This window comes from Coffea arabica, chromosome 7c, assembly GCF_036785885.1.
Source record: "Coffea arabica cultivar ET-39 chromosome 7c, Coffea Arabica ET-39 HiFi, whole genome shotgun sequence".
Lineage (NCBI taxonomy): Eukaryota > Viridiplantae > Streptophyta > Magnoliopsida > Gentianales > Rubiaceae > Coffea > Coffea arabica.
Genome location: NC_092322.1, coordinates 6,596,146 through 6,622,769, shown reverse-complemented (window position 1 = coordinate 6,622,769; position 26,624 = coordinate 6,596,146). Strand labels below are relative to the sequence as shown.

The following is a 26,624-nucleotide window of genomic DNA, read 5'->3' as shown; positions in this document are numbered from 1 at the left end:
CCCTTAATCCCCTTAATAAAAATAATTGAGACTTTACCCCTCCTGACAGTATTTCATTTGGTGTCTATGTCAAGCATTCTATTTGAAAAAGCAACAAGATAGATTGCTTAAATATATTGACAATTTTATCCTTGCCTTGTCATTTTGATTTTATAGAATCATAAGTTATAACTTCTAATAGTGTTTATATAATATATTAACCCATGATATGTATTAGGAGGTAACATATATAATATATATTAATATATAAAATTTGACAATTTGGTTAATAACCAGTAATCGATAATTGAATTTTAATATCCATTCTCAAGCTATTTTTTGAAAATTTAAAAAACTTCTTAATCAAAATTGAATATCTATTATGAAACTATTTTACTAAACCTTAAAGTCTAGATATCAATCGATTTTATCAATTTCCATTTGATCGATATCCGATCTAGATTGGATTGAAACATTTTTCGAATTTTTCAAAGCTTGAACACCTCAAAATATGTGTTATTTTTTAAGACAACATATGGTGCTACATATGGCTTATATTCCATAATAAAGGTTCTTTATAAATCAAATTAACTTTTTTATGCACCAATAATGTACTAATTTTTTTATACTAGTACTTCTGGATGTATACACATTTGCATAATTTAAATTTATGTTATATGACACTGACTTAAATCTACTAATATAAAAAAAATTGTACATTGATAATGTATAAAAAAAATTACCCTTATAAATCAATGTTATTTATCGACAACATAAGAGTATGTTATTATCAATAGCATAAGAGTAAAATTGTCAACATATTTAAGCTGTCAAGTTTCTTCAATTAATGTATTTTATATATTTGGATTAATATTCTATATACTGAAAATGTATAAATAATTATTATCGAATGCATAACAATTTATCTGAATTTAAATTAAAATTAAAATTTTATTTATGTATCATACATCTAACTGTAACTGTGTATATACTACCAGTAATTGTGTATACACTGTCAGTATATATAAATTTAACTATGTACTAGTTTTTTATGTATTGATAATGTGATAAATTTTTATACTAACACCTATGGATGTATGCCACATATGTATAATTTAAATTTTGAATATCAATTCATGTGTATGCGGCATTGATTTAAATCTACTAGTATAAAAAAAAAAGTTTTACACTAACAATATAGACAAAACTTATCCTTACAACTCACTTTTATTTATCAACGGTACGAGGATATGTTATTTATCAATAGCATAAGAGTAAAATTGTCAACATATTTAAACAGTCAATTTTCTTCAATGGATGTTCTTTATAAAATTGAATTAGTTTTCTATATACTGATAGCATATGCACCATCAGTATTAGATTTGTGATAACTTTATCTTAATTTAAATTTAAAATCCAAATTTTGTTTATGTATTATATATTTAATTATAATAGTGTATACACTGCTAGTAATAGTATATTCATTGTCAATGTATATAAACTTAACTCTATAAATTTTGTTATTTATCAACAATATAAGGGTACATTATTTATTAATATTGTAAAGGTAAATTTATTAAATTATTTAAATTGTCTTTTTTTTTTTTGCATTTTCAAATGTAACACATGCTGCAAATACCAAATAAACTATCTTAAGTAAGTAAAATGCATGTTACTTTTATTGAGCAAGGGCAAAATGTTGTTATTCCTAATTTCAGGAAAAGAGCAAAGTGTTATTAACCTTTACAAATATTGAAAAGTTCAAATTATCAATTCTGTTTGGATTCCTCAATTTTTGAAAAACTTGAAAAACTTCAAATATACACAAACAATGTTATAGTAATACACAAACAATAACAACTTCAAAAACACTATATCTATACAATATATCAAAAATAACTCCAAATATACAAAAAAAAAAAAAAAACGCCTCCATCTTACCGCCATCACCCACACACCCACGACCCTCTCTCCTCTCTCTCCGCCCATCTTTCTTCCCTTGCTCCTCCTTTTTTTTTTCCTCATTCTTCTCTTTTTTTCCTCTTTCTCTGTCTTCTCCTCCTTTCTCTTTTTTCCTTTCCCTTTCCCCGCCCCCCAATTTCCCTTCCCTCCACTGACTGCAACCTTCATAATTATAATCAAATCTGATCGCGCGGCTAGAGTGGTGGCTAAAGTTGCAGCCACCATATGTGAGCGGGAGAGGCATTTGGGGTTGAGGGGAGGGAGAGAAGAGAGAGGGAAGAGGGAGTAGGAGGAGAGGAAGAGAAAGGAGAGAGGGAGTGGTGGGTGGTGTAAAATTTTTAAAAAAATATCTTAAAAAATTGTAAATTATAATAAAAACTCAAAAATATATTTTAAAAATACCTCTAAAAACACTCTAAAAATGTCTACAGTAAAAGTTTTTCATATACACAGATACAGTAAAATTTTTATAAAATATCTCAAAAAATATCTAATCCAAATAGAGCCTTTTATAGTTCAAAAACTTCATACTCTACCTAGAAACTTTGGAGAGAGAAATACAAAAGTAAAAGCAATTCTGGATTTGATTTGTGCACATTACAAGTTTGAAAAAAGCAGTGGCTACCAAAATTGGATACCAAAATATTTGGAAAAGAAATTTCGTACTTTGCCTGAAAAATTTTGAAAGAGAGACAGAGAAGAGAAAAACAAAAACAAAAGTAAAAGCAATGAACAATCTATGAATTGTTTTTGTGCACATTACAAGTTTGATGGAAAGCAGGGGTACTTCCATGCTGCATATACGTCTTTGATAGTTTTATTTGATTCTTTTCATTATATTTTTATCTACATTTATTATATTACAAAAAAATATTACATCATTTATTATTTAAAAAAATTTCAAGTAATCTTCCAACGCTTTAGAAATGGAAGACTTTATATGAACAATTTAGCCAAAAAAATCATTTCACTTATCATGCGTTGTAAAAAAAATTCGGAGACACAGGAGGTTTGACCAAAAAAAAAAAACACTTTTATATTAAAATAGAGCCGAAAGGAGAGAAAGTTGGAAGGAAGAATTGCGATAAACGGGCTTCCTTGTGCCTGGACGGCTCTTGGGCTGTGATGGACCACAGATGGGCCCACCTGCCGCTGACTAAATTGGGAAAAGTGGGTATACAAAGGACCACCCCAGGAAATGTACACCAAACGTAGTGCAGCAACGGAAAAGGAACGGTGGATGATATGTTGACAGATTAAAATGATCCATCATTGATTTTGACCCCATTTTCCTCTTTCCATCTCCATTCTCCTCCATTCCACAACGCTTCCTATAGGTATTAAAACTCTTTACACGTCTATCTGTACCATTCTGCTTTCGAAGTTTTCTGACTTTGGACCATCCTTTTTTTTTTTTAACTCGCAGGGAGATAAAGTAAACAGGGACAACCCGAAACGGTAACAAGCGGTGGACCTAGTAAATGGCGGGTGGGAGGAGTACAAGTGTCCAAATAATTGCATCTTATATATTTCTTGTTCTCCTTTTGGTGGATGAATATTCAACACTGTACTGTAATAAGAAATGATAAAAAGGGTGCACAGGAAAGTGTTGCTGGGGCGGCTATCTTATCCCTTCTTGGTCCGGCCAGTGATGGTAATTCATCCATCACGTATTGCAGCTCAAAACATATCTCAAACTGACTTTGTCGTGCTATTTTAGGTATACATGCAAATTTCTTGAAAGTAAAGCATCGCTGTTTTTTTTAACCCCGCCTAGGAAAGAGATATGGTGGTGACTTGCACGACTAGCAAGAAAAGCTTCTACTCGGAGTGGAGATGAAATACCATCTTTCGGGAGTGGAGATAAAATAATGCTACTGCTAATAACAGAAGAGGTTCGTGGAGTTGTTTCTAGGTAATATTGCTTAATTTACATATGATTTTTCTGGACCACTGGAGCATTCGTTAATCTGTGACATGAAAATTATCGTTTCATTACCAAAATGAAAGCCCAGAAAATGATATGCCTGCATAGCTAAGGCATCGATCCCTGCAACACATGTAATATATTGCTCCGACTAATGAGCTCTTGCCGTGATGAGTTGAAAGCAGTTCTTTGTATTCTTTCCAAGCATAGGAAATTATTAATCACGAGGCATCCATCCAGAAGCGAAAGTGATTAAAGAATAATGTTAATCAGTTTAAAGTTCCTCGATTCAGATGAATATCCGATCGTAATTCTGCCGACGGGATTAAAAGTACGATTTCTAATGCCAGCCACTATGAGTGCCTTTAAATTCTTTGTTCAAGAAAAAAGAAACAATTTCAGTACGTAGGTGAACGAAATGAGTATGAAAAATCAGATATAAGTAGATGGAGAAAAGTGTGAGATTAGTAGTCATTATCAGCTCATTGACGTCAATCAACTCTATTAGGGACGATAAGAATGAAGAAAGCAAAGGGCTGATGTGATTAGCGGGCTTTATCTTCTCCAAAGTTCTTCCTGAAGGCCGAAAAAACATGAGAATTCGGTTTCACACTAATTTTTCTCTGCTAACTTATCTTATTATGGCCCAAAAGCAGTCTTCCATTAACGCGTCATTATTGATGCATATCTCTATAATTTGTCTTCAACAGAAACGCAAGAAACTGCTTTGCACATTATATGAATCTTTAAATCGTTGTAGTAATACTTGTTTTCTTTTTAATGAGTTTTCCTCGTATAAAATCCCTCTGGTGTCTTAGTTTGCCACGTAAACTTTTTCTTTTTTTTTTTTCGTTTGCATTAAGCCTTTGTTAAAGCCGAAAGGAATACCAATTAACAAATTATTCGTTCAAATGTAACCCTTTTTTTCTAAGGCCACCATTAATTCGATTGATTAAGACGTTCAAACTTTGACAATTGCAATTAGTATCAGTTAAGGTGGGGTGGTTTTGGTTGTTTGTAACTCGTTTTCCACTGGCGACCCTTGACAAATAATAATGTCCCTATCTAAATAAAGTTCGGGTCATTTAATTTTTTTTTTTTTAAAAAAAAAAAATTCTCCACACGTATTGAGAAGAACCACACCTATCCAATTAAGTAAAGTTGACCATCATTAAAGATGAAAATTGCTACATTCTCACCTTAATATACTAATGTAAAACTGAGAATTATACAGATTCAGCAGTACCTCTAATTATTTGGTGAGAATATTATCAGTTTTAGCGCTGTAGTTGTTCTTTTCTAGTCGGCTGGCCAATAGTAAAGAATAATTTGGTTTTTTTTTTTTTGGGGTTTTTTTGAGAGAGAAAACTTACAAGAATTAGGCAAGTGAACATATGGATGGAACCATACAAGAACGCGAGTACAGGCAGTGGAGAAATCCTAGTTTGTTTTGAGACGCAAATGACATTGATAGCTGATCCCAGTGTCTGCATACCTACCTCGGCTTTATAGTCAGTCAATTAGTTAGAACTTAATAATTTGGTTAGTCTGAAGTAGTAGAAGTATTAGTTCAATGTTTGTCCATATAATGACAAAAATGGTTGTTGGTCAAAGTTGTAATAGATTGGTTTATTGATCCAAAGACTGCTTTAGTGGAACTACTACTACTTGTATAGTACGTAGTAGGAGCAAAAGCGAGACATTTGTAGTTGCTTTTCAACGTTATTGAGTGGACTTTTGGACTCAAAGAGACGTTGCTTAGTGGAAGACACTGTATCTTTGACAAATTAATCATATGGTCATGTGCATGATCAGGTTTACGACCAATGGGCAGTGGATTCTTGCTTAAGAATTATTAAAGGCGGGGAAACCGCTCAATTCTCATTTACAAACGTGGCCCGCGTTCTGTTTGGATTGTAATTTTCTGGAATTTTTTTTTTGTAAAAAATGTACTATAACAACATAATATATTTATATGAGGTAAAAAAAAAATGATTGAAAAATTTGTTCACGGAAATTTCTTTGGATGAAAAACCCCTCTTCAAACAAGTAAATGCATTGAAAAGGAAAAGTGGTACCCCGCGTATTCTCACGATTGCAGCACCATTTTCATCACATAATTAAGTTATTACAAGCAAAGAAACGTTAGATCAAGTCATAAACCGGATTATCCCCGTAGGGACTATTCTTTTCCTATGTAAAGGCATCAATCAAGGCTGATAGATTTTGTAGTACTGTCGAATTCCCATCACAAGTATCCGTATTCAGAGATTTTAAGTGTACATGCTTAGCTAGCTACTTATAATGAGTTTAAAGTACCGAGTCAGTATTTTTAACTCCTTTTTAGTAATGATGATTTTACACTAGTTACTCAGATTTTGCCGTTCACGCAAAACTTTTAGTGGAGGTCCCCTTTTCATTTTTCACTTTTGTACATACCATCTAAATTTTGTAAATAGAGTCGCACAGATGAGTTTAGTGCTTTTAGCCTCGGCCGCGGTTCATCCATGCAATGTCTACGCGCTGCCCTTCGCGGAAGCTTCTCTTTCGATTTATGGGGACAAGGGACCCAACAAAATTACCCCACGAAACTTTTGCCACCCAAATTAATTATTTAAAAAAGAAAATATAGAAACAGAACAACACTAGTTCGCCTTTTGCGGCCGGTTCTCAATTAATTATAAATTCTAATTTTAAATAATCAATTTTGATGATGTTCTCGGTTGATTTTGCGGCCAGATTATAAACTTTTTAATGGCCGAAAAAGCTAAAATCTACAATCACCTGATGAGTACCATATTTGTTGATTCTAATTATTCTTCATAATCCGTTTCTACAATCAGATTTTGTAAAATCTAAAGCAACAAAAAACGAGGTTGAAATTAGTCCTCGACCCATCATTCCATTCCAATAACGGAATTACCTTAGACTCTGAGCGTGCGTGTTTATTATTTACTGGTGAAAAGACAAGCAATAACGGAATAAAGATTAACAGCAACAAACATGGAAGTGGGTAGAATTGCCTCAAGCGGAATGTCAAATTTGAGCTACCAAAACTGGACCAGAGCACAATTGCACCTCAATATCAGTTACGGGCTTATGTTGATTTCCTCCCACACTTCCGAAGGTCATTTGGACATCGATGCTTATTCCCCAATCTGACCCTTTACCATAAAAGTGATTTAAAAAGAAGAAGTCTATTTAGGGCAGACTGCAGACAGCCTACATAAACCGAAAACCGAAAGGTTGAAGCTGACTTCATTTTATTTATGTATTTTTTTTCCAATGCGCGAGCAGCCTTTGGGTTTAAAACACAACACATATGCGTCTCCTGCACTAGAATACTTGCGGCTAATGCAAAAGACTGAAAAGTTTTCAGTATCCTCACAGGATCCCTAAGTTAGTACTACGATTCAGTAAACTTAAAATTGTGCAATCGAGTTTAGTCTGACGAGCCACAATGCATAAATCCCATTAAAACAATTAATCACATAACATCAGTCCATAGTTAAGATACAAAAGCTATCTCACACTTGAAAATGTATTAACAGGCTGCATCATATTAAGCATAGATGAATGCAACAATTATTACCAAAATTTCATTATTTAAGCATCTATCACCTCTTTCGGAAAAAAGGAAAACACATGCATCTAATACACGCGAGCCTTTGGCGGGAACGATTCAATCTCATCATCCAACGTATTCATGTGGACAGGTCTGTAATCCAGCCTAACCTTCTCGTTCTCCCAGTACCTACGGACAATGACATGAAATTTTGTTAATTAGATCAGCAATTTTTACATATCCAGAAAAATTACCACGAAGCAACAAGTTCACATCTTAGAACAGGATTTAGGGGTGAATCACTCAGTTGATCAATTACCAAGCATGGCAGTTCGACTAGTTTGGCTATTTTTTTTTTTCACCCAAAGAACACTTGAATGGGAAAAAAGATTAAACAAGAGAAGTAAAACATAAATAATGAGAACTTACCCCAACGTATGTTTCATCCAGTTCTCATCATCTCTTTTCTGTCAAGGGCACAGAGTTCATGTTGTTATCGTGCAGAAGGGAGGAAATGCAAAAGTTTTGAGCCAAAAAAAAAAAAAGAAACTAACCGTAAAATCTTCACGAGCATGTGCTCCTCTGCTCTCTTTCCTGGCTTCAGCGGAGTGCATGGTAATACAAGCATTAATTAAAAGGTTTTCCAGTTCTACCGTCTCTATCAAGTCTGAGTTCCTGGAAAGACATATTTATAGAAGAAATAGGTAAAAGGCCAAGCGATGGAAAGGCATATATAGTAAAACCTTTTCAACAAGACAATTCATTAAAGAGAAGTACCATATTAAATTCCGGTCCTTTAATTTAACATCATGAAAGCTATCCCATGCTTTGTCAATCAACTGACAACCTGCAAAATCATCACCCCATATCTTGTTTAAATGTTTCACAAAAATTTCTAAAGCCCCAACTATTTCAAGTTCCCAACTGCAACCAAGCGAAACTAGCATTGGAGCAAATCTTAGATGATACTGGCATCCAACTGGCAAAATTACCAATTCAAGTTCAGTCAAATTTTATATTCAAAATTACTTCCTTTTCTTTTTTTTTTTTGGTTGCCATTCAACATTACTGCATTTACATTTTCATTAGCTGAAGAACCACCTAGGGTTGGATTTGGCTTAACATGGATGACAATCTTGGATGCTTCTAAATTGCCACAGAACTAACATGACCATAAGGCATCTAATCGGAAAACAGGAAAAGATATTTAAATGCATTACAAATAGAAGCCAAAAGTCAACAAAAGCTCCAATTTTAGGAGCACGAAGACAAATAGGAAGACAGAAAGACTTAACACCTACCTTCCTCGAGAGTCTCTTGCGTGCGGAAGACAGCAGCATTGTTCTGCATCACTCTTTGCATATTCAACCTGATTTTTGAGGTAGGAATTGAACCATTTGAGTTCCTGAGCTTGTCCAACCATGCTATAGTCTTCTCTCCAGCAGTCTTTTCCAATGGTTTTTGTTTCTCTCCTATGCAAATGAAAATGACAAGTCTTATAAGCATCAGAATAGATGATCAGAAAGATGCCAAAGAAATGAGTCAGGAAGTTAATTCAACTTACCAGGTCGCTGAATCTCTGCAACCCTATTTGCACAAGCCCGACCAAAAACAACAATGTCAAGAAGAGAATTTGCACCAAGCCTATTAGCCCCATGAACAGATGCACAGGCAGCTTCTCCAGCAGCCAGTAGACCCGGGATTACAGCATCAGGATCATTACCTTTAATGGTAACCACCTGCAACACAATGGAGTTTAAAATTTCCAACAGCTTTCATTTAAACCAACAGTAGTCCTTCACTTTCAAGTAATCTACTAGTTTTACCTCCCCATGATGGTTTGTGGGAATTCCACCCATATTATAATGCACAGTAGGTAAAACAGGAATTGGCTCCTTCGTGACATCAACCCCAGCAAAAATGGCAGCTGTTTCAGAAATACCTGGAAGCCTCTCTTTGAGGACTTCTGGAGGTAAATGATTTAAGTGGAGATAAATGTGATCCTTCAATGGTCCTGTTGAAAGCAAAGGGAGTTTAATCAAGAGCTCTGCAGTATAAACCATCAAGTTTGTGAAGGCACACATCCAAATGACCCCTAAGAGCACAACTGTCTCTTTATGGTCAAGTTTAGTTGGAGAATATGGAATTGCTAACTATAAGAACAATTACTTATGAAGTTTCACAAACTTTAATCAGTATCAGACTTCACTTGCACCTCTGGATCTTTTATATCCAAAACCGAGTAATGCCGTGAATAATGCTTTTCTATCCAAAACAGAGTAATACTTTTATAAGTATGTGAATGATTAAAAATCGCCTGGGATGGGAGGAATGAGCATACTATAACAATCTTGTATACCCATCAACTCCAGATGGTATTCCATCAAAGCTGGGGTAAGCACAATCCACAGAACCTGTACGGGGGTTTGAAATTTTGGAAAACATGCAAATTACAGTAATTTGTCGGCAGTGTATTTGTATGACCACAAAAAGAGCAATGAGTACCTACGCCACGCCCTTCTCTAATTTCCATTGTCATAGACCTTGAAACAACATCCCTTGATGCCAGATCCTTAGCAGTTGGAGCATACCGCTCCATAAATCGCTCACCTTCACTATTCCTAAGAATTCCACCTTCTCCACGAGACCCTAGATGCCACAAAAAGATAAAGAGAAGGATTACCTTCAAAAAGTTGAAGCATGAAGGTTGAGATGGCCATATAAACAAGAGGCAACATGATTTGCAAAATCAAAGAGTAGTGTTCCATTTAAAACTTTCATTTCATACTAGTTTCTGAAAGTAGTAAAAATTCAGCTCTCGACAAACAAATGCCCAAAAGCACGAGAAGCTTAATCGGAAAACACCAACCTTCAGTTATAAGGCACCCAGCACCATATATACCAGTTGGGTGGAATTGCACAAACTCAAGATCCTGCAGATGATGAAGCAACAATTGTAGGAAGTACGCAGAATGAATCTTCTTAAAAGAGAGTACTCAAACACCCAGAGAGAGAGAGAGAGAGAGAGAGAGAAGAGGAGAGAGGAAGAAAGGATTATCTTAAGAAATAAAGACAAATCAGCAAGACACCTGAAGAGGAAGCCCAGCACGTGCAACCATAGCATTGCCATCACCAGTGCAAGTATGAGCAGAGGTTGCAGAAAAGTAAGTTCTACCATATCCCTGTGAAAAGTCAGAACTGTAAATTTAGATTCATCTAAGTATTAAATTAAATCTAAAAACAAAAGTAGTTCATATCATAATACCCCAGTTGCCAGTATAGTTGAAGCAGCGCGGAATCGATGCAAGGTCCCATCCTCCATGTTTAGTGCAATTACACCTTGGCAGCTACCTGATATAGAAAGCAAGCATAAAAAATAACAATTTTCATTAATATAACATTCAAGACAGTCTAACTTTCAGCAAAGAATTTTGATGTGTAAAGATATGGATGCAGAAGGGGCAACAAAAATTTCTTTGTACTTTCTCTCACTAGAACAACCTTGAAATTGAGCATCTCTTTTAAGTCCAGAAGAGTGCTTCACTGTGTGTTACCATAAGTATAGACTAGGTAAAAGCAAAAAATTTAAAAAGAAACACAATCTCGATCATGCCAGAAGCTGCAAAGTATAACTTACCATCACTACCCATCAATAGATCCAAAGCAAAATACTCCACAAAAAATTGTGTATTATGCTTCATGGCTTGGCCATAAAGTGTGTGCAACAGGGCATGTCCAGTTCGATCAGCAGCACATGCACACCGGTATGCTTGTCCACCTGTGAAGCAATGAACCGAAGGAAACTGCATAAAAGATATCCTTTAGAATGAAAAATAATTGTAACAAACTCCAAATTGAACGTCATGAGAACCTTTTCCAAAATCCAGACTTTGACCACCAAATGCACGCTGATATATTTTTCCATCTTCAGTTCGAGAGAATGGTAAACCATAATTTTCAAGCTCTATAACTGCTTTTGGTGCTTCCCTGCACATGTATTGGATAGCATCCTGATCACCTAAGAGAAATAAAAACATCTTATTAGTACAAGGAGAATGAAAAGCCAAAATAGACAAGCACCCAACACACAAAACCTGCATGTTTTGATCCTAACCAAAACTTTTCCTGACTTAAACATGATTTAGAAGGATCACAGAAACTACAGTTATGATGTTTTCAGCAGATTAGCTGGCCAGATAAAAGAGGAATTAGCAATAACAAATATAAAGAGTGATGCTGCTGTGGAGACATACCTAACCAGTCACTTCCCTTCACCGTATCATACATGTGCCATCTCCAGTCATCTTCAGTCATATTTCCTAATGCAGCATTTATACCACCCTATTAACCAGATGTGCAAAAGGGTAAGAATGCATCAGCACATAGCATAAGAACTTCAAACAGCAGGAAGAGACACAGTAAGCAGTTCATATAACCCATTACAACAGCATCATTCAGAATCTCACAGTAGCAGAACTAATCACTTGATTCCCTAAGATTATCTTGAGCCTGGAAAAGGAATGCCAGCATGTCACAAGTAAAAGAAATCATGATGTCATACATTCCAATGTAATACACTCAGCACTGCCTCAAAGGGTTATACCACATATTTGGATGCTCACCTCAATTTTCTATTCTATTCTACTAAATTACAGAATTCCACCGCGAAAATAGAAGGGGAAGGAATTGTAGTCCCACAAAAAATAAGTCAACGTGTACGACAATCCAAACTAGCTCGGAAGAAAAAAGTTTCGGTAGGGAAGGAAAGAACGTGACAGGAAACAATGACATACAAGTAAGGTTAGTATAACAATATTCATTTGCCGAGTGACAGCACAAGATTTTGCAAATATAGCAGGTTTAAGAAATCTATACATTAAAAATCAACAGCTGGATGAGAATTTACTTCATCTTTAAAAGTGTGAAGAAAGGGCCAAGTAGTTATGTCAAGAACCAATAATCTGCAGGATTCGGTGATTAATAGGCGCAATTAAATCCCTGAGACTACAAAATCACAGAACATAGAATCCTAAGATACATTTTGAGCAAGTAATTGAATGGGCAACCAAAAAGAATGAAATCAAGGAAAATATCGAATCAGATGAACCTGAGCTGCAACAGTGTGGGAACGAGTAGGGAAGAGCTTGGTAATGCAAGCAGTGTTAAATCCATGCTCTGACAAACCTATTGCTGCTCTCAGCCCAGCGCCCCCAGCTCCTACCACCACCGCATCATACGTGTGGTCAACTACAGTATAGTCCGATCCTGCGACATTCTATCCATCGGGAAAAAAGAAGATACTATAAATAACAAATATCTGCAATCGAAATATCCTACTTAAAACAAACGACACAAACATGAATCAAAAAGAGAGAGGGAGAGATAGAGACGATACTTCGGTGAGAAATGCCCTGATTGAATTGTAAATTGAACCCAAAAAAGGAAAAAGAGGTGACGAATTAGCTAAAAGAATAAAATGAGAATGAAAAATACTACCGCTTGAGCAGAAAAGAGTCTGTTAATGAGCGGCCGGAAAGAGTCGCCGGCGATGGATCTCTTGGGAGAAATGCCAAGACCACGCGACACGCACCGCCACATCTCTTTCTATAGATTCGTCTGTGTTGGGGGTTCTTTCCTATATAAGACTGGAGATTGAACAATCTTTTGTTTCTCCTTGTTATTTGGAGATCCGTAGGAGATATAGCTGACAGGGTCCCGAGGACGAGAAAGATTAGGAAAAAAAAAGAGAGAGAGAGAGAGGAGGTAATAATATGGGAACTGGGATGCTAAAACCGGGAAGGAATAACGAGAGCTGGCCGCCGGGGAACAGTTAGGTTGCGTCCCGATACAACTGCTAATCCAGTAGTATTTGCCTTTTTGTTTTTGTTTGGATAGCAAATTATTTACTAGTACATACATTTATTTATTTGCGTCTAAACAAATTTTTTAAATATCTTTTATCTTTTTTAATGCATTATATAAAAAAGTGTAATGGTATATTTAGAAAAAAATTATCTCAAATAATCTCACAATCAAACATTAATTATTTGCCATCCATTTTTTTCATTTCATTTTCCTAGTCAAACATTTTCTTGACTAAAATTACAAATTCGGATAATTTATCCTGCTTTTATTCCTTTGATTTCCAGGTTACATACATGCTTTAATACCTTCCAGGTACATTTGGTTAATATATATGACATAATCTTTGTTTGGATTTAAGATTACTTAGAAAATTTTATTTAAAATAATACTATAGTATTTTTTTGTAACGTGACGTACATAAGATAAAAAAGAGTGGTTAAAATTTCGAAGGCTTATTATCCAGACTACCCCATCATTTTCCAGTTTTGCTATTTTCTTTCTTTATCCATATTTCAAAAAGCCAAAAAAAAAAAAACTATTTAACAACAGCAAACTGCAACTGGCTACCCATTGATTATCGTTCACTTCCCCATTGCATGAAATCCCAATTCAAGTACCAGAGAATCATCATGTGACCTATTCTGATTTAGAAAATTTGGGCTATTAAATTATAAGCATTATACATAATTGCTAGCTAGTAGCCTTTAGCAGTATGGAAAGCACAGTAGAAGAAGTATATAATCTCGACAATATTCGAAGACTTTTAATAATAGCAATCTAATAAGAATGTGCTCAAAAAATGAACCAAAATTTACTTTCTTCCTTTGCGGAGAGAAGATTTATAACTTGCTCATTGCAATAGAAGATTTACGGATTTCCAAACAAGGGAGAAGAAGGTGCAGCGGGGTTGACCAGCATGAGTTCATCAACCAGCGCTGGTAAGTTAGCTGCTGCTGGTACTCCACGTAAACCAACCAATGGAGGAATAATGGACGCGCTCCTGTTTCCTCAGCCACGAAGGACGATGATCGGCAAAATTAGACACGCTGCTAATGGCCTCGCCACTAAACCACTAACACCAGAACTCTCCCATTTCGCGACTGATAATCAGTGATCAAAGGCAAAGCGACTTCCTCTGCCTACTACGAAAGAATAAACAACCAACCTTTCAGGTCGAACTCGATCCTGGCGGACTGGGTGGCAGCATTTAGAACTGCAAGTTGATCAAATTACTTAAACTCGCAAGTAGTTCGATCGATTGCTTAACTCGAACTCGATCTTGACCACATTTGAGTGGCTCAATAATACATATGAGTCGAATTCGATAGGCTTGACGAGACTATTCTAACTATTAATATATATACATAATTTTTACAATTAGATAAGTTTGAATAGACTCGACTGAAATCAATCGATGGTTAAACTTGATTAGATTCTCAAATTTGAACAAGGTGAATTGAAGTCGAAGTTAAATTCAACTTTTAAATAAAAGCTTGACGGGTTAGGCTCGAACTCAAACAGTGCATTGCTCAAACTTGCCTTGACTTTCATTCACCCCTACTCATCTAGCAGTTACAGCCCAAATAAATGACCCACTCCAACCATCAATTTGATTGGGTGTTTGGTTCCATGAATGGGATATGGACATTTCGTGGCTGAGGGCACCAGCAGATAACCTCTCAATCCCTTAGTTGGGCACTTGGGCTGTAGTTTGAGTTGGGCACTTGTGGAGCTTTGGACCCACTATCTGTCGGGGCTTTTTGGGCGCCCAATGGTTGCTGTCCCTGAACACACACCTAGACGCTGCCGAGTACACTGAGTTTTTTTTTGAAAATTATATGCCATAGAACTAATTTCACGCATGCAATTTCTAATGAACTACGAGTGATTAGTGAACCACCCCATCCCCTCCCCCTTCCCCAAAAAAAAGAAGAAAAGAAAAAACCTTTAACAGTCTTGAGTAATTACACCTCCGCCACCAGACACAGAAGTTCTCTTGGCTAACAAACAAATGCACATGGCCATGGGGTTACCCGTCTGCCTTCATACCAGTTAATTTTGGAACATATCGTAACAAAATTTGTCAAATCATTAGTTGTCCGCATGTTCTCCGTCGAAACGTCTTTGAAGATTTTTGGGTTTTTCGTTCAACATAAAGCAAGATAGATTTTTTCAAAGAACTGGAGAACCTCATCTTTTTCGATCGGCGGATATTGTTATCAGCCGCAATGGTCCAGAAGACGACTTGAGAGATGCAACGAATGGTGGAACTGAGCAGATAGAATGGAGGGTAGCCCCAACTGTTGGATGAAGTTCATTTATTTATTTTTTCCTTTTTTTCCTTTTTTATGGGTCATAATACGTACGTTTGATTTTATATTTATAACGTAGCTTTGTATACAAAACAATAATAATATCCCAAGCGAATCTTATTTACTCTGATAGTAACTTCGTGTCCTGAATCCTGATTGTCACAGCATCAGATCCTGTTTGTGGGGACTTTCTGATCCTGGAGGAACCACCGCATCTGGTGGTTACAAAATCTCTCGGGAAGCGGCGTATTAAATTATGCGGTTCCAGAAGAACCTGCATGTTTCATTTTGAATCATATGTGGTTTCGGGGAGGGATACATCCTGCATGTTTCATTTTGAAGCTTGAATATTTCACACCAGGACTCGTAATTTCAACTTTGGAAAACTTATACTCCTACTATATATATAGAAGCATATTTTGACCCACAAAAAGAAAAAACCAACACAGAAAGAAGTGTGTGGTAGCAATTCAATGACTTGCTGTAATTGTGAAAAAAAGAAGAAGAAAGAATTAATTACTACTGTCTGAACATACATAATGAAAACTTACTACTTGGAAAAAATATGGAACGAAGGATGAGAAAGGGGCAAAATGAGAAAAAGGACAGCAATTTACAGGGATTGGGGGGGGGGGGGGGGGGGGGGGTGGTCCTGTATAAACTATATACAAGACGAAAATCTTTATAGTGGGATTTGTCTACATCGTCCCTTGGATTGGGATGTTCTCATGCTTCCGACCTTGAAATAAAAATCCAAAGACACTTTTACATTTTTGCCGTTGGAAAATGCCAAGAGGCTCCATCCATCAACCTTTATTAGCTTCCAGCCTCCAAAAATATACTCCTTTTGTTGCCTCTATAGATATGACTTGTGAGAACCTGAGGTCCCTTTTGGAGATGATCAAATATTAATTATTTTTGCAGGGAAACGTAGGAGGAGAAGTAGGAGTGGTTTCCACGCAGAAGGGCTTGTGTTGTTGTACTCTTATGGGCAGGCCTTTTGGGAAGTCGACAAAAGGGAGAGCAAAAGCCTGATCCGCATCAGCTAATTCCCAATGGTAGTTGAGGACCAAATGATGCAAGAAAACTGCCATCTCCAGTTTGGCTAATTCAGATCCAGCACAAAGTCGTGGTCCTCCCCCAAATGGCATGAAGTTTTTGTTGCTTGTCGCCGTGCTTGAGCCATCGGCATATGATCCCCCACCAGCCTGCAACCACAATATATTGAACCAACTAGACGAATAGCATACTGGTGTTGTGCCTAGCTGTGTTTTAATTAAGAGCACTCTTTTAATTTTCTTCATTTAGTTCTAATTTTTCATAATGGTGATGTGAGTTCTCTTGTTGCCATTTCATTCCTTTTGAGATAGGCAACTTAATCATATATTAGTATATGTTAATATAATATATAAACATTCCTCTACGAGGGGTCATATATATATATATATATATGTAACCATTTAAATGAACTTCCAAACATTAATTGTAGAATGTACTGACTAATATTCCAATGACGTCTCCATCTCATAATGGAGAAGGCCACACATGTCTTTGAGGATATTTTGCAAACGATGGAGAAGAAAGATGATATCCACAAATGAAAGAGTTGAAGCTTTTTATTCTTGTTATTTTTTATTTAATAAGAAAAAGAGGTCGACACAAAATCAGCACTTTAAATGATAATATTCATTTTTTTTTTCTGGGTTATATTCATTCATAATTTGCAGAGGCAAGCCAACGAGGGAGGAAGCCACCACTATAACTTAGCTCGTGCACTCTGCCAATGGTCAAGCTTGATTGAAAAAATGTGCCGACCAAAGTTGCAAAACTTCTTTCTTTTCCCATTTCTTTAAGACTATAGGAAGGAGGTTGCAGAGTTCGTTTTCTATCTGTATTTTTTTTTAATTCTATTTTAATGGAATGACATTTTCTTGCTAGGAAAACAAATACTATATTGCAATACAGTCCATGAGCCATGCTTTGCTTGAGGGTGGACAATTACCCCCTCAAGTTTTGGAAAATTATACAATAGACTTAAAATTTTGTAGCATTCTTCATTTAGCAAACTATTTTTCCACCCTCAGTTTCGTAAATTTTGTTCATGTAACTAGATTGCCCTCTTAAATTGTTACAAAGTACACTATTTTATCTACATTTCCTTGTTAAATTACCTCCGACAAAATTTTTAATAACTACCTTTAATTAAAAAAAAAAAGTGCTAGACCAACTTTATATTGAACATAGATGTCACTTCAAGAGAGAGAGATTTTGACATCATCTTTCAACTTCTTCTAAACACTGGATCTTCATTATATACCCTCTTGTCCATAAAAGTTGTTTTGTTATTCAATCATTGGAATAAAAAGCATGGATTAATCTTTACAGATGCATGCATGTCATCTAATATCAACATCAATTTCAATTTTAATTCTAAACATGTGATATGCATCTACGTTTGCTAGTGTGTGTATATATTGTCAATATATATAAGATTAATTTAAAAAATATAGCCTACTTTCTATTTAAAAAAATTATAGAAAAGAGTGTAGGGATCTAAAGTAAGCTCAAAGAGGGTGCAGAGTGCAAAATCTATCTCCATATTTCTAGGAATTAGAAGGGAATAAAAGATGAACTTTTTTTAGCGTTTACTTGAGAGTTCTTATAGCAGTTCCTCAGAGACTTCAATTTTCTATATATGCATTTCTTTTAGAATTGTAAAATCCCTAAAGGTAGTAGAGAAGGTATTAATATCGACTCTCTATATTTCTCTTGTTTCTTGATAATAATTGGAGATGGAATATTTCTTTGTCTTGCACCTTCCCACTCAATTTTTCTATTTTATATATAAAAGAAAGTTTGATCTAAAGGCCTTTTTTTGTTGGGGGGGGGGGTTGAGGCCGCATGGGAATGGTCCCATCAGAAAACTAGTCGCAATTTCTTTTCTGTTTTTTTTCTAAGAAAAGGCTGCAATTGCAGAAAGAAAATCTCTGTTGGGCTGGGAAATCGGTTGGACCAGCAAAGGCACTGACCCACCAGGAAAAGCAGCGATGCACGTGCACGTGCAAACCCCACATCCACATGGGGGCTTTAATCATCAGCCCCCCGGGCCTCGGGCCTCCCCGAGAGAAATGGGAAAACTCCTTCATTTTCATTCTACCTGGAGAATTTACACACTGCTTCGCATCCACGGTGTGAGATGGTGGGTGGGTCCTCATGATCCGTACGATGTCAAACATCTGTAACATCGATCATGACAGTTCATGTAGTGGGACCCAAGCCCCTGGAGGCATTTATGATTGCAAGAGAGAGTGCCCACCACTTTTTGATTTTTGATTTTTTTTTTTTTTTGGGCACCATGAGAGAGAGATGATACCGTGTTGCCAACCAAACAAACGGCTTTGATGGAATGTTCTTTTGGACCCCCTATGCCTCTTCTTCTTCTTCTTCTTCTTCTTCTTCTATAGTCTATAGGCCATGCACATGACCGAACTTATCCACTCTACTCGTCTAGTAGTACTGCCCGCAGATTTTAATTTTAAGGATTCTTAATTAACCTGTATTTTTCTTCAATAAAACTTAGCACTTCTTGCAACTAATTGATTACTAAAAATTGACCAATCGAGTGAGTCAACGGCTCAAACAGGGCAGATTATGGTCTTACGGTGGGTGTGTAAGCATGTCGGGTAAATCTTCGCTAACTTCTTCTAATTGGAAAAAGAGTAGAGATCAGATGAGATATTTATGTGTGTGTATATATATGTAGGATATATATATATAGAGAGAGAGAGAGAGAGAGAGAGAGAGTAAATTGTGTACTACCAAAATAAATACGTTAAAATCCTGTAGAAACCAAATACTACTTGAGTGTGTTTTCTTCTTGTCGTTTGGGCTCGTTTAACCTATCCCACCATTTGGGACAAAGGAGATATGGTAGGTCGCCTCTTCAAGATTAGAACTTTGGAGATATGATATTGTAGCAGTACTTACATGAGTAGCACAGCATAAGTTTTAAACTTGTCTTCCAAAAGGGCCTGCAAAACCCTGTGAATTTACTTGGGACAAAAAAGAATCAACTCCTAAAGTCCTTCAAACTTATGATCTCAAACCTAGGAGTACCTTCAATTGAATACATGGACCTCTGATTGGACGTTTAACACATGTAATTAAACATGCATGTACTGTTTCTCTTTTACATGGAATAGAACATGCGCAATCCTTTTATGGGTCGATACTAGCTAACATGAATACACTTCAATGGCGTGTCTTCCACACTGTCAGAGCCATAACAGTACTGCTAATAATTTGAGGAGTTGCTTTTTCTACCTTCCCTACGAAGCTTCAAGAACTTAAAACAAAAAGCCATGTATACTCCCTTCTTTATTGTTGTTATTATTATTGTTGTTGTTGTTGTTTTCGAAAGAGATATTAGGGTTCCTATTTTGTTTTAGAGATAAGCTAATCTTTCCAAAATAATGGATCCACACAATTTTGCAGGATGAACTGCTCATTTTCCTTGGTCGTGGGATAGTAATTGTGCAATAATTGATGCACTTGAAGAACAGTGAAACTTGACTCCTTGTAGGACACATGCCTTTGGAGTAGGGGGGGGGGGGGGAAGGGAGGACCCTCTATTTCTTCTCCTCAAAAATTTATTCCAAAGAAGAAATTTGCCAGTTAAGTAGTTCGGAGTTTTCTTTGTTGCTGTCCTTCGATTTCCATTTAGATCTTTAGTGTTTGTCTTGGACTAGGGATTTTTTTGCTACGCGAGACGCTGCTTTTCTGGCTTATAAACCTCCACTAAACTCTCCCTCCAGGTAAAAACTTGGCATCCAACCCATCCACATGCGGTTGATATATTCAATTTGCTTATAACGCCAGGCATGAAAAAAGGAAAACCATCAAAGTAAAAGCCAGTTTTTGACTCTTTCAGCTTAAATTGACGAACCTGCCATCTCCACGGATTGAAATGCTGAGGTTGGTCAAAAAGTGAAGGATCCAAATGCACGGCTGCAATTACCGGCAGCACTTTCCACCCACATGGAATGTCATATCCTGTGTATTCAAATGTCACATACAAAACAATAAAACAAAATTTTCAATAACATGTTATATTAGATTTCTGGTCACCGATTTGTCACTCTCTAGTAGTATATGACTCTTGCTTGCATGGGCAGAATGCACCTACCTCTATACCGTACATCTCTGAGGGCTTTTCTGTGCAGAAACCTCACTACATTGCCTAGTCTTAGAGTCTCGCTGACAACCTTCCCAAAAAAAGAAAAGAGACACCTTTAGCAGCATAGAATTTAATTAACTGAGCATGTTATTTATTGTGTGATGCAGAGAGATAGCAGAGACAGCTTACGCATTGGGTAAATTCCATCTTTTTGTAGTCATCCCAGTTCAATTCCATCTGTTGCGATTGCTTCTTGGCTTTAACAATTTCTTCATGTTCTTCCTGGATTGGTAAACAAGAATTTAGTAATCAACGGGGTAGCTTCCCTTTTGATGAATCTAAATGATACTAAATAATTAATGAAGGATAATGAAGAATTTGATCATCTGACGCTCACTCTTAATTCTTGAACTGCTTTAGGACAACTCTGCAAGAAGTAAATGGCTAATGCTATGGAAACAGATGAAGTCTCGTGTCCAGCAAAGAGTAAGCTTAGCACCAAATCAAGAATTTGCTCTTTAGAGAGACTAGAGTTCTTCAGCACCCATCCAAGTAGATCATCGTCCGCTTTGCACTCGTTCTTGATCCTCTCCTCCATTCTTATCTCAATGAATTGAAGGATAGTCGATCGAGACTGTCATCAGAATGAGCAAATATAAAGCGATTCAGCAGTTATTGGGATTTAGATGACCAATCCCAGTACGAAATATATCACCTGCAACGCTTTTCTATATGCAGTTCCTGGAAAATTCAGAGGAGCTGATACCACTCCTTTCATAAATGTTATGTACTCTTTCTTCAGCTGTTCAGTCTCTGGCTTTCCAGGATCCAAACTCATGATATGCTTAGCCATCAAGTTGAACGTGAACTGCAAAGAAGATTTGATTTGTTTTTTGGAGAACAGAGAACTGATTAAAACCAATACAAATACTACAAAAAAAAAAATGAAACGGAGTATGAAAATCAATATAGCAGAGTTACTTTTTTTGCTTCATCTTGAGCACAAATAACAGAATTCTGCTTCCAAGATCCTAACACTAGCAAGGTATGCTTTTCAACCTCTTGTAACAAATGAGTTCTAAGTCTAGCATTGCTCAAGAAGTTCAAAGATATGATCCTCATGTTTCTATGCATATCTCCAACTAAAACCAACATCGACCACTTTCCAAGAATTCCCCCAATACTTCTAGGATAGCTGCACTCAAACAATCTTCCTTCATTCTGTAAAATGAACCTATTTAGTCCAGCATCAGCTGAAACTATTGTTGGTTCACCAAATAAGTTGGACTTGTATATTTTCCCATACCTGCATGGAAACAAATTTAACAAGTCAGCTGTATTAACCTTGACACATATTGATACTAAAAGACAAATAAAAGAAAGAGTTGCTACTTTGATATGTGTTCCTCCATGAATTTTCCTATTGTAGTAGCTTTATATGGCTTCAAGTAGCCAATGTTTTCACCGAGTAAAGGCCAGCCCATGTTGCCAGGTGGAAGATGATAGGATTTTTGGTTTCTTCTTAGAAGGAGATGAAAAAAGAGGAGTGAAGCCAAGATGGAGGGAAGAACAAGGAGAGAAAACTCCAAGTCCGACATCCTCTCTCTCCCTCTTCTTCTCCTGATGTGCTCAGTTGTTGAGTTATTAATACTTGTAGGCAAAAGTTGGATCAAATTTCTGGTGTCATGCTTTTCAGCAATATATAATTTAAAGAACTTTAACTCTCTTCTTTTGAGCTGGTGGTTTTGGATTTGGGCTTTCGAGGGAGAAAAACAAATTAATGGAAACTTTTGGGCGAATAAGATGCTGTATAGGGCTTTCTTTCTTGTCCATTAGCCATTGATTAGGTTTTAAGATTAATTAATGTAAAAAACCTTTGCTAAGTTTGATTTTCCCCAAATCTTGGGTGCAACCCCTTTTGTGCCATTCCTTTGCCAACATTTCCTTTTGGGCGAATTACACTTACCTCCCACGACAAAGGTTATATTCATTGTGACCTCTCATTTCATTTTTTTACTTCATACCAGCCTCCTACCAACAGTTCATGTTGACTTGTTTCTGTTACATTTTCCCCTCAAATTAATTGGGTAGATGGAATAAAAAATGGTTTCTTGACCTAAACATATTGTAAAAAGGTGTATTGAAAATTGTAAAGATGATGTAAAAAAATGGTTTCTTGACCTAAAATGGTTTCTTGACATAAAAAATGGTTTCTTGACCTAAAAAGGTGTATTGAAAATTGTAAAGATGATGTAAGCAAATAAAATTGGGAAAATATGAAGCAATCCAAACAAACCAATCATACCATGGCGCACTTTCATTGCTTAACTACAGTAAATCAGTTTTATGACCTATCATTAACTTGTATCATTAACTAGTATTACAATACGGGAGAAAAGTTTCTTGCTCTTTTTCTTTATTTTTTTTTTAGAAAAATGAAGAAAAAGCATGTTTAATTCTTTAGTTCGGTTACATTTGAAACTAGTAAAGTCATTTTTTTTTTCGTTTCGAATTCATAAAGAAATTGAGCAAATTATCCAAAAAGTCACTAAATTTTCAAATAGTGGAGTTTTAACCACTCAACTTTTAAGAATATGTATTTATCCACTAAACTATTAGAAATATAAATTTTAAGCTATTTCATCTATTTTTATCGTTAAGTCTGCCAAATTTAGGAATTGCACAAACCACAAGACGTAACCAGATTTGGCAAATTTAACTGTGGAAATAGGTTTACAATTTACATTTTTCATAATTTAGTGGATAAATACACACTTTTAAAAATTGAGTGATCAAGAATCTACCACTTGCAAAGTTTAGCGACTATCCGGATAATTGCTTAAAAAAAATCGATACATCATGCTAAGCAGTGGCCGATGCAAAGGTGGGTGGAGAAGGGTAGCTGTCGGTTGCAAAATGTAAAGTTGTTGTTTATAATTTCACGGAAATTAGACTTTCTCCCCCAAGATTTTTAGAAATCCATATTTCCCCTTCAAATATTAAATATTTTCATGTATATCCTTAAAAAATTAGACTTTGCCCCCAAACCTATTACAAAAATGTAGAAGTACTCTTTTTACATTTTTACAAAATCTCAATTTCTAGTTCCGCTAGCAAGTCTTACTTAAACTTCAAAAGAAAAAAATGAGAAAAAGAACCTTACATCAACCTTATATGTCTAGCAAGAGTTTAGTACGAAGATCTTTTTCTACCGTGTACTTTATTAATATATCTGGATTATATTTAAAATCACGAAAATAATAAGTTTGTTTGGACAGAAGATTATTTTTTCAAATATATTTGCTTACATCACCATTACAATTTTCAATACAGCTTTTTATCTTCCCAATTACTTTTTGATCTCACATACATCACATCACAAAAAGTGCTACAGTAAAAATATCTCAAATAATTTACAATCCAAACACACTTAATATACTCTTCAGGTACCAGCCAGCAATATCAATGTACAGGATTTAGCTCGAGTAAATCTTTGACATGCTTTGCAGAAGGGGGAAAAAAGTTGTAGTTGTTACCTTTTTTTGCCTTGTAGCATAAAAAATAAAGTATGGATTTTTTTTATTTTTTATTTTTTGAGCAGGCTACACATGAGCCTAGCAATTGTTAGTCCAACCAAACTAAAATAGGACCCAAGACCAAAGAAATGAGAACAACTTAATGATGGAACAGTTGCGAGTCTCCTTGTCAACCAAAAAAAAAAAAACGTAATAATGGAATGGCAAAAACATCAGATGAAATCATTCTTTATGAAGATGTATATTAGTACAAATTGAAAGGAGTACAGCTCTATCGATGCTTTCTTTATTATGGAGACGGAATTGTGTAATGATTGGTGTATAAATTTATGCTTTGTAATTTTTGCCATGGTGATATACTTATGTACAACATTTTCTACCAAGAAATTTAATGGGGGTTAAACTCTTGAAAAATTTGTTTTCAAGAACTGAATCACATCAAGAAATTTCAATTTTGATTAATCAAGGGGATAGATTAGTCCAACAAGTATGGAGAAAATTCTACGGTTAATTGAAACCAACCACATCCAAAGAAAAGGGCGAAGAATTACAGATGACTAAAAACTTTTATGATCACGTTGATTGCGTGGCCAATCATGGCTGTTATCCAAGCCTAATTTTATAATTATGCACGCTGCAAAAGTACAAAGCCTAATTTGGAGATGGAACTAATGCCACCCCGATCCACTTGTAGGCAGCTCCTGTTACTATGTTGTCTCATGTGCTGTGGAATTGACTCCTGACCAAACTGGCGCAGCGGCTGTGTTTTTGTCCTTCGCGAGACTCTGTCTTGTTAGAGAGTGTTTGGACAGGAGATTATTTATCCAACTATATATGCTTATATCATTATTATAAATTTTAAAATATTTTTTTAACTTTTTCATTATCTTTTTATTTCACATATATCACATCACAAAAAATGTTACAGTAAACACATCTCAAATAATTTACAATCCAAACACATAGATAACAACCAACTTGCCTTAGGCTAAACATAAGGTGCAAATTTGATTATAAGTTAAAGGGATAATTTCATAAACCTCCCCTGAGATTTTATGAAATATCACCCAGCTCCCTTGAAGTTTTCAAAATCTCACTTAGCATTCCTTGAATTAGCATTTTGGTAACATTGGAAGTCCTTCTAACCAAAAGTAATATTAAAAAATTCATGTTTGAGGAGAGAGATTATTTTAATGCCTTTAATACCCTTAAGCTATAAAAAAATGAACATTTTACTAACTAAGAAAAAAAAGTACTAAATTGGAACCATCTTAAAAGTGAGGAGATGAAAATTGGTAAGATTTTATATTACAACCAATCGTCACTTCTACAGTAGGAAGAGATAGTAAAAGTAAATGCTATTTTTTAAACCATTTCTACAAATAGAACCCTTCATAGCGTTGAAGATAATTAACATGTAAAATCATACATTTGAGCAAAAAAAACTTAGTAATAGATGAAATCCAACTTCAATATCATACAAAAAATTTACTCAAAATAGACAGACTTTTTTTATTGGCGTGAAATATGAAATTTTATTATAGAAAAAGTCAGAATTTGAAAAACTATTAGAGTTTCAATTACTTTATTTCTCTTGCGCTATGCATGAATAGGAATAAATAAATAAAGTTGTGAAACACCAAAAAGGAAAAAAAAAATAAAAAGAACCTGCAGATATTCTTCTCCAAATGCATTGAATACGTCATTGATTAAATCCCATACCTCATTGGCATTTGCAATTCAATTATACATATATATGTATGTTTGTATAGACATTATTAAAGAAAAGTAGAAAATTTAGAGAAAGAAAAACAAGTTTAGAAAATTTAAATATGAGGGTATTATTAACAATTCATCACCTTTGATATTAGTATATGGCTCTACTATCACTTCAAGGGTACTGAGTGAGATTTTAAAAAGTTTAGGAGAGCTAGGTGATATTTCATGAAACCTCAAGGGAGGTTTCTGAAATTATCCCTAAGCTAAAACGTTCGGCCTTTCTTGCAATAAAATCCAAAAAAATAAAATAAAATTGCAGTGACGCATTTCTTTAGTCCAGATATAAGAATCTGTAGCCTCTTTGTCCCAATTGAGGCCCCCAGACAGGAGTATTAAATTGTTTATACCAATAAATATTAGTAAATATAGATGAATGTCTTATAATTTGAATATGAATTTCAAATTTTACATATGTAATATACATCAAAATCTATTATCAGGTATAATGTTAGCGTAAAAAAATTTAATTTATAAATGATAATAATAAATGAGTAATTTTAGTTCCTATAAAAGATCCCTTTTG

At 35.4% G+C, this 26,624-nt stretch overlaps 2 protein-coding genes across 3 annotated transcripts; both read right to left on the bottom strand.

Annotated features, from left to right (window-relative positions):
- Positions 1–7,309: 7,309 nt before the first annotated feature.
- Positions 7,310–13,280, bottom strand: LOC140010423 (succinate dehydrogenase [ubiquinone] flavoprotein subunit, mitochondrial). Its single transcript, XM_072057400.1, has 16 exons — positions 12,930–13,280; positions 12,541–12,708; positions 11,687–11,774; positions 11,305–11,451; positions 11,071–11,211; positions 10,699–10,784; positions 10,523–10,615; positions 10,303–10,366; positions 9,939–10,082; positions 9,260–9,447; positions 8,998–9,172; positions 8,735–8,905; positions 8,211–8,280; positions 7,988–8,108; positions 7,863–7,900; positions 7,310–7,622 (listed from the first exon to the last, which is right to left on the bottom strand). The coding sequence occupies exons 1-16, from the start codon at positions 13,029–13,031 to the stop codon at positions 7,520–7,522; spliced, it is 1,899 nt and encodes a 632-aa protein (XP_071913501.1). The 5' UTR covers positions 13,032–13,280; the 3' UTR covers positions 7,310–7,519.
- Positions 13,281–16,097: 2,817 nt separating this feature from the next.
- Positions 16,098–22,564, bottom strand: LOC113698998 (cholesterol 22-monohydroxylase CYP90B51). 2 transcript variants are annotated; one of them, XM_072057401.1, is made up of 9 exons: positions 22,179–22,513; positions 21,768–22,092; positions 21,502–21,654; positions 21,184–21,420; positions 20,976–21,068; positions 20,796–20,874; positions 20,556–20,662; positions 19,790–19,796; positions 16,456–16,859 (listed from the first exon to the last, which is right to left on the bottom strand). In XM_072057401.1, the coding sequence occupies exons 1-9, from the start codon at positions 22,382–22,384 to the stop codon at positions 16,519–16,521; spliced, it is 1,548 nt and encodes a 515-aa protein (XP_071913502.1). In that variant the 5' UTR covers positions 22,385–22,513; the 3' UTR covers positions 16,456–16,518. The 2 variants fall into 2 exon arrangements, with proteins under 2 accessions (XP_027074813.1, XP_071913502.1); XM_027219012.2 differs by lacking the exon at positions 19,790–19,796 and having other exon boundaries at positions 16,098–16,818; positions 22,179–22,564.
- Between the last annotated feature and the right edge of the window lie 4,060 nt (positions 22,565–26,624).